This window comes from Solanum pennellii, chromosome 6, assembly GCF_001406875.1.
Source record: "Solanum pennellii chromosome 6, SPENNV200".
In the NCBI taxonomy this organism is placed as follows: domain Eukaryota; kingdom Viridiplantae; phylum Streptophyta; class Magnoliopsida; order Solanales; family Solanaceae; genus Solanum; species Solanum pennellii.
Window position 1 is genome coordinate 52,720,303 of NC_028642.1, and position 8,422 is coordinate 52,728,724.

Consider the following 8,422-nt stretch of genomic DNA (forward strand, 5'->3'; position numbering starts at 1 on the left):
TAGCACATTTATGCCAAACTTATGTGTAGCCAACATTCTCCAAGTTGCTAACCATAGAATAAAATGATGTTTAAGATGGATTTTTGGCTCCATAACAATGCTCTTCCAACTTACCATAGGACGTTGTGGTGTTAGATTGATGTACAATGATGGATAAAAAATTTACCAGATATCACCACTAGGGGGTCGCAATTTCAGCCTCTATATAAGTGAAAAAGAAACTATTTTGCCATATTAAATTTAATGGATCACTCATATTTTGTTTTCTTTTTTTTTCTTTAAGTGGGTTAATATGATCTTCAATCTATTTAAACTCATACAAATATGAAAAAAATAGTTAACATGAGAATTCATATCCAGCCCATATAAGTGAAATGAAACAGATTCTTTTTATTTGTTTTTGAAAAATAAAAAAATTTAGGGGTCGATTGGTGAAAGGTAGGGGTGTCTACGGGGAGGGGGTAAAAATTTTTTTTTTTTGAAAAACAAATTTATTTAAATGGGTTAGAACCATTTTGCCCAAACTATATTTGGATGAACTGTAATCCACACCATTTTTTCTCAATCCATATTTCAATTAATTCAAATCCGATCCATTCCAACCATTTGCCACCCTCCCTTCCACTTTGATCCTAAATTACTTGGTTCCAAAATTGGCCCAAGTACCTTCTTCTCCATAATCTTCCGTATCACCTAAGTGGCATTTTGATGAAATATCATAGTAAGTATAAGTGAATCCATTTAATCCAATTAGGAAATTTTGTACCAAAATATTATACACAGACAGGAAGTTGAGTAGTTGACAACTCTAGCACCTAACCTAACATGTTCGCCCTAATTTCTCATTCAAGGAAAGTCACCCCCATAAAATTAATTTTATTAGCTACTTAGACAAACTATAAGAAAACAAAAATTGAATTCTAAATATAGAAAGAATTAAACAGATTGAATTATAAATTAATTTTTTAATTTATTTCCATCTAACGAGCTTCATACGAATTGATATTTAAGCATGATCTACTTATTTATTAACTAAATCTATTTTAACATTCTCAAATTTGATATAATCGATCATTTGACACCTCTAATTGAGACATATATAAATATTCTAACACAATCTAAAGGCACCACTAGTGACAATATTATAAGTATAGTCATCATTTACAACAGATTAAAAATAGTCTTAATTTTAAAAGAATAATAAGAGAATTAGAAATCTACTTTGGGCTGTCCTAGCTGATTGGGCTTGCTGGGCTAATGTCTATCAGCCTTAGAGTTGGATCATGTGACCCAATTGAATGTATGGGCTACTTGATTGCTAATAGCAGAGTGGATTGTATGAGGCTAGTTTTACAGAAAAACGAACGAGTCTTTCTTAGCAACGGAATGATAATGAATTGGTGCCTTTCAGATAGAGTTGTACATTGATCAATTTGATTCGATTTTGAAGTTTGTTGGTTTAACTTATCAGTTTGTAAATATGCTACATTGTTAAGATATCAACATATCAATGAGTGGGTTTAATTGTCTATTGATCATTATCGTTTAGTTATATGTTTAGTCTTTAATATTTCGTATATAAAAAATTATTGTAAATTAATTTAGAAAAAAGTGATAAATTAAATGAACCATGCACATGAGTTGAAGATTGCACTTTGCAAAAGAAAATACTAGCACATTATAGAATAATCGAGAGTTTGAGACAGGTAAAAAATGAAAGCATGATACTATAATTCCTAGGTCAACAATTCTATATACCAACTGGTATAAATATAATCCATTAATTAAATTACTATCAAATTATCTATTAGTTCATTAAGAAAAACATTGGTAACTTTAAAATATTGATAGTTCAATATAAAACAAATTCAAAACCATGATCAAATTGCAAAATCAATAATCAATTACATGTAAATAATTTTTTCATTTAAATTATTGATTTTTATTCAATTTTAAATAACCCTACTTTTAAATCCAATAAGAATTATTATCTCCAACCAAACTTAGAAAAAATATAATTGCGATAAAATAGTCCTAAATTTTATCCTAAAATTACTACTCCGTATATCTCGTAACAATCATTACCAACCGCTTTTAAAATAAATCAACATGGGCCCAAAAATAAAATGTTAATCCATGCTGATCATGTATAAATACGATAGGAGGAGGCTAAAATAGCCATCAAATGATTGATTGAAAGCAATTTCTCCGTTCCGGCACCGCATCCACTTTCTGGAGGTTTTTTCCCCGGAGAGTGATCGCTCTTTCTCTCTCAATCTTAAAGGTATTTCATCTCTTTGCCTTCAATTTCCCCTTCGATTCGTGTAAGAATTTGATACAGTTTGTTTTTTTAATAGCAGGCCTTGTGAATTTTTTGTTTTCGTCTGTTCGTTGTTTATAGTGGCAGCATTGTTTCAAATCGGATCTATTTCAGCTTGGTTCATCCAATTCATCGCATTCGCATGCATGGGGTAATGTATTTTTGGTCTCTATCATAGCTTAATTTTTATTTATTTTTGTTTATTCAATGAGGGTTTTTTTTTTGTTATGATTTGAGTAGATATGGTTCCGGAGGAAAAGATTATAGGTCTTTTAGCTATGAGTATATGATATTCATCTGACTTGGGCTTCAATAAAAATGGATAGAGAGTATTATATAGTTAACCCAACTAGTTTAGGGTTGAGGTGTTTTTTATTGAAATTATAACTTTGAATAGTGATTGCCTTAGGACCAGGCTTGTTGTTGTTATGAGTGAGTTAGAATTATTCTTTTTTTACTTCTAAATATATTTCAAAATACCCTCAAAGCAGCAAAAGAAGCCCGGCACACTTGTTATATCTACTAAAGCTTCATCCTAACAGACCAACTATACCTGATATAAATCTGTTCTATAAAAGCTCAAGAAAAGAAGAAAGCAAGAAAAGGATAGGGATTGCTTAAGGAAAGGAGTAAGTTTTAGTCTTTACCCAATGGTGTTGAACTCGAGGATGGTAATAAAATGAAGCTGCTCAGTTTATAGCATAGCAGAGTGAGATATATATATTGAAGAAAGGAGAATAAACTTAACCTTAAACCACAAATGGGGTCCTTTAGGCAGCTGATTGTCCGTTTGCTTCCACTGACATGCATTGTGAAAGCCCATCCATGAAATAATGAAATGAAGCAATGACTGGGAAAGTACTTAATTTTCCCTAAATTTTGTAATCCAGAAATAATGTGTTTTTATATTTTTTAGGTTTTCGATCCTTTCATTTCTTTATGAAGTAATTGAGAATAATGGTGGACCGAAAGATGGTAATTGACGGATGCAGAATAACTTTATTCATATAATTTTGATACTTTTTGAAAAACTTGATACAGGATTAGTGGCTAAGCTCGTAATTAGTTCAAATTGTGTGTAAGAGCTAATTGTCGCGGGAAAGCTTGTTAGCCTAAGTTAGCATTTTCTTTCCTAATTTAGTTTCTAATCTACTGTTATTTCATTTTCAGCACACTTCATGTGGACATAGCAGGTAGTATAAGAGCTCAATCAAACGCTTTTATTGCAGCATGATAAATGATATTGCTAGTTTTCTCCCAAAACTTCTCCTTATCTATACTCTTTTCTCATTCTTCTCTTCTCTGTTCTTCGACACCAATAATTTGGTATTGGAACCATTTTTAACATGCTTTTAAGTGCATAAATGTAGTTCACTTGTCTCCGAGGATTTAGTGTAGGAGTTTACTGTTGTTAAAATAATTACTTTCCTCAAAATGTAGGTCTCAAAGTTATTTAAAATAATTACTTTCCTCAAAATGTAGGTCTCAAAGTTATTTACATCAATGATAGAAGAATTTTTACTAGTAATTAGTGTTACACTGACCTTGTCATCACATAGTCCAAAATCCCAATCTGTCCATCCGTACGATGCTCCATAAGTCTGTAACTTATTAAAGCAACAACCAAATGAACTATATGTAGTAGTATAGCCTCTAAACCTCATTAAGGAAGAGGTCGATATTGTTTTGATAATCTCTGGAATAGTTGATCCTAATGAGGTGGAAATGTTATGTCCTGATTTCCCTATATCCATTTATCCTTTCCGTTGTTTACGCGGCATAGAAATTATTTTGAATTTTCTGACTAGAAGACCTCTCTTTTACGTATATGTATCCTAATTGGTTCTTACAGAACAAATGTCATTTGTAACAGTGCAGTGGTTGTCTGGGGTCCGTTAGTAAAACCAAATTAACTTCTTCAGTTCATGAGCATCTGAAGGAGAAGAAACATCTAGATCATTTAGTACATAAAGCTAAACTGTCGGCAGATTTTTGGAGTACCAGTACGGGTGACATGGACAACTACAGTGCAGCTCAATCACAAGGAAGCATCTCGTCAATTAGTACATCTACTCAGGCACCCGATGCTCATGGCGCTGCAAATACAAACAACCATTCTGAATTTGTAAATCATGGTAGGTATTGGATCTTCTCTTGCTCACAACTTAATATCATTCCATGCCTTTTTCGTTATCCTGGTTGTTAGATGAACCCCGATGTTTTCATTGAAAACTCTTTATTCAGCATGACCAGTATAAGAGATGTCATTTGTCAAATGAGAACTTTTGACAGCTAAAGCAGTACTCATGCAGTCATCCTTCAGGAATAGATTTATTTCTTTCCTTGGTTCCCTGGTGCCCCTCTTTATCTTTTTAGGTGGGTTGGATCTCTGGTCAACCATGGATCATATCTGTCAATTGTCATTATTCTTCTAGAAGTGTTTCCCACAATGCCCCTAGTGTTTTATGGTCGTCTTCAACACAAATAAGGCCCGACGAGCAAATATGTGGCAAGAAAGTTACTGCACTTGGCAAATCTAGTGGGTACTTGTTTTTTTTTGTTTTTTTGATAAAGTAGTGGTTGCTTGATCTTAAATATCAGTCATTTTAATTTTTTTTTTCAAATACCAGTTCTTGAGAATCTGGATGTTCCGCATAGTTCGTGCTAATCCCCTTGGCCCTTAGAGATGTTCTAGAAGTTTGTGAACTTGCTCACTGTGTCTGTGTGAAAAAGGTCCTAAGACTAAGATTGATCAGCCAATAGGTTTTGAAAAAATATATTTATTTGTTTGTCGACTCTTTCCTTATTGTTTTTCTACTTCTTGTTATCGTCTTTTTTGCATCTATTTCAATGAGTTAACTTATGCTGCTAGTTCTCTTTATTCAGGATTTATTCGCTGGAACCAAATCAGACAGCAGTGGGTTGGACGAAAAAGTCCGGAGAAGCAACCAAAACAGCTTCTTGAACCCAAATTAAGGTTAGATGTTCTAATTTTTTACGAATTATCTGATAATTCAAGAACCCCTCAGTCTTACTATAATTTCACTATAAATGATGTAGTATTTCAAGTTTTAGGTTCTCATTAACCAAGGCGTGATCTGTTGTCAGTTTGTCGTAAATTATAATTCTTTGATTAAAAATGAAGAAATTGATGATTTTGTCATGCTAGGCTGAAACTTATTTGGGTTGGGTTGGGGGGAAGGTGCTAGAGGCTGATTTGGAAGAATGAAGTCTAAAAGATATGTTATTGGATTTGGTGCATTTCTTTTGGCATGGGTTTATTGTCTAGGTGTTTGAGTGTCTGAATTCTGATCGTAAAATGTAGCATTCAAGAGCTCTGGCATGGCAATTGCACAACATTTCACTACATCTTCTCTCTTCAACAAACTAGGTCCAAACAAAAGATTCGAAACTTCTTCTGATAGGATTGATTTTTATTTGGCAAGTTGGAATACTAAAGGAGTATATTCAGCAGTCTATTAGTTGGATCGAAGACCTTTTGGTTCAGTGATCTTGTTTAATTGAGACTTGCTGTAACTAATTTTAAAAGTCAAACTCTATAAAACTCCTTAAAGGTAAATATCCAATGTGAACTTTGTTGAGAATATAATTTAATAATAAAAGTGTGCTCACTCTAGCAGCTTAAGCTTTTAGATAGAGATAGTCACACACTTCAACAGGTAGAGGTCCAGAGATCTAATCTCACCTTCATCCATGTTCGTGCTTAGCCCTTGAAAAAAGAATCTGGCCGCACATGGAGGGGCGGGTTGAGAATATAATTAAACAATATAAGTCTCTCTAACAGCTTTAAGTTTTTAGATAAGAGGATGATGCTTGTCTGGGATTCGGATGGGTATGGAATTTAGATGTTCAGCATGGATTTTTGAGGAATAATCACGCTTTGGATATTTTGTTCTCTGCTCAAGTAAATGTTTCTATTGATGGATCATACTTCAATAGTAATTTTATTTTTGCAGTTGGAATGCTACTTATGATAGTCTGCTGGGGAGCAACAAGCCATTTCCCAAGCGTATCCCACTTGCTGTAAGACTGCTTGTTGAAAAAGCTTAAAATATATTGAATGCTTATCATACTGTGCTCTATTCAACTTTTCAACCGTTCTAAACATGTGCTTTATTTAACTGTTGTCGGCTCATCATATAAAAAAAAACAGGAAATGGTAGATTTTCTTGTAGATGTTTGGGAGCAGGAAGGAATGTATGATTGAGATGTGTTGCAAGCTAAGGTTGCAGACGAATCTTCAAGGGAGAGCAGCAGGATGATGTAAACTTGAGTTGCTTCGTGTCGAAGAGGTTTCTGGATATATGGGGTGTTTTGTAAAGATATATATGTAACCTACCTTGTGTACATTTAAACGAACTATTATGCTAGGAAACCTGTTGACGTTTATAAAAACTGATGACTCTCGTCTGGTTCTTTCAGCAGACATTACTTTCTTATGCTCTATTAACTTGATTAAGGGGTAAAAATGAGAACTCGTTCAACGATCTTCCATACCATGGCGTTGAATGAGAGAGTCTGTTCTCTCTTTTGAAGTAATCACCTTCCACCAAGAGGGGTTAGTTACCTCTTGTCTGTGAAGGTAGATAGATTGTTTTTGATAGACTCTTGTCATTGATGTCATCAAAGTACGTAAATGTGTGACGACATCTGTTATGAGAGTGATTGTTCTTGTCCTCACCTCTCGTATTATTGCTTGTTATCTTATCATGGAAGTGAACTTATCTAGATAATTATGATGTGACCAATCCGACAAAGAAGCATAATCGATCGATTAATATGAGTTAAATTGAGGCAAACAAGGATATTTTGATGAATCACACAGAGAAATCAGAAATTTATGGTGAGTTGTAAAGATAATGGCACAAGAATGGTATGATAATTAAGTTACACATATTCCATCGTTGGTGTCAATTAAAACTATTAGTACATGTTTGGCCCTTTTTGAATGAAGAATAAGTGCAGTCCAGGTGACAAATCAATATGGAACGCAGAATAGATTGTGCCAAAAAAAAATCGATGTTAGTATTCAGCCTGGAAGAGGGACCTCTTTCGCCTTCTATTTTGTGTTCGTGTCGTCGTTGCATTTGAAGTATAATATATGTGTGAACATTTAGATTATATTTATTAACTAAAAATCCTTTTATTACTCACGATGAGTTAATAAAATTGATGACCTAAAGCAAAATATATTAAAAGTCTTTTAAGCTTTTTTCATAAAATTCAAACAATCATAAAATTAAAAAAAGACCCAAGTGGTGTTTCTTAAGTGGAAAAACGTAGATGAGTAAGTCTATTATTCGCTACTTTTGAACCTTACAACACTTTATTTTAAGATATTCTTTATTAAAAAGATTGAGACACAGAGTAACTTTCTTTTTTTTGGGAGATATTAATCTATCAAACATGGCATAAGGAAATAGGTAACTCATAGAAATCTAAGTTAAATTAAAAAGTGAAATGGCTTTGTCCAATAAAAGTTTTTATAATATAAGAATAAGTTATGCCTCAGGTAATATAATTTTGTTGATTCTAAAATTAAATTTATGTTTCAATTTGACGTTGCTCATCATCACTTGGTTGAGAGAGCGACGCCAGAATGATTATGGGCCGTCCCCCAATTTTTGGGCCGTCGAAATGTCCAAAGTAAAACCCATGAGGGTTCATGGATCGTGTCGGAATAACATTGGATGCAATTTAACAAGTAAAACAAGCAGAGAGCGATCTCTCAATAGCCGATTAATGTTACTTGTTACGTAACGCTTTTTGAGTTTCGAAATTCAAACAAATTCATCTTTGATGGTAAGTTTTTCAATATATCTTTCAAACAATTTATATTATCAATTTTACTGATTTATAATACTTTTTGCGTAGTTTACAAATAGTAATATATAAATTTAATCTAATAAAATTGAAGATTTCATCTGCAAATTTTCGATCAAACTTAAACGATTTGATGCTCAAAAATAAAAAATACTACGTAAATTGAGACAAAGAGAACATATATTCAAATTAGTTGATTTTATATATATATATATATATATATATATATAGATAGATAGATAGATAGATAGATAGATT

General features: G+C 32.8%; 1 protein-coding gene across 10 annotated transcripts; it reads left to right on the top strand.

Moving 5' to 3' along the window:
• The first annotated feature begins 2,125 nt into the window (after window positions 1–2,125).
• On the top strand, window positions 2,126–6,813 carry LOC107021442. 10 transcript variants are annotated; one of them, XM_015222103.2, is made up of 7 exons: window positions 2,126–2,284; window positions 2,361–2,471; window positions 3,491–3,513; window positions 4,199–4,455; window positions 5,207–5,297; window positions 6,298–6,364; window positions 6,495–6,813. In XM_015222103.2, the coding sequence occupies exons 2-7, from the start codon at window positions 2,463–2,465 to the stop codon at window positions 6,546–6,548; spliced, it is 501 nt and encodes a 166-aa protein (XP_015077589.1). In that variant the 5' UTR covers window positions 2,126–2,284; window positions 2,361–2,462; the 3' UTR covers window positions 6,549–6,813. The 10 variants fall into 10 exon arrangements, with proteins under 10 accessions (XP_015077589.1, XP_015077593.1, XP_015077595.1 ...); XM_015222105.2 differs by having other exon boundaries at window positions 2,129–2,284; window positions 2,358–2,471; XM_015222106.2 differs by having other exon boundaries at window positions 2,140–2,284; window positions 2,402–2,471.
• Window positions 6,814–8,422: the final 1,609 nt, after the last annotated feature.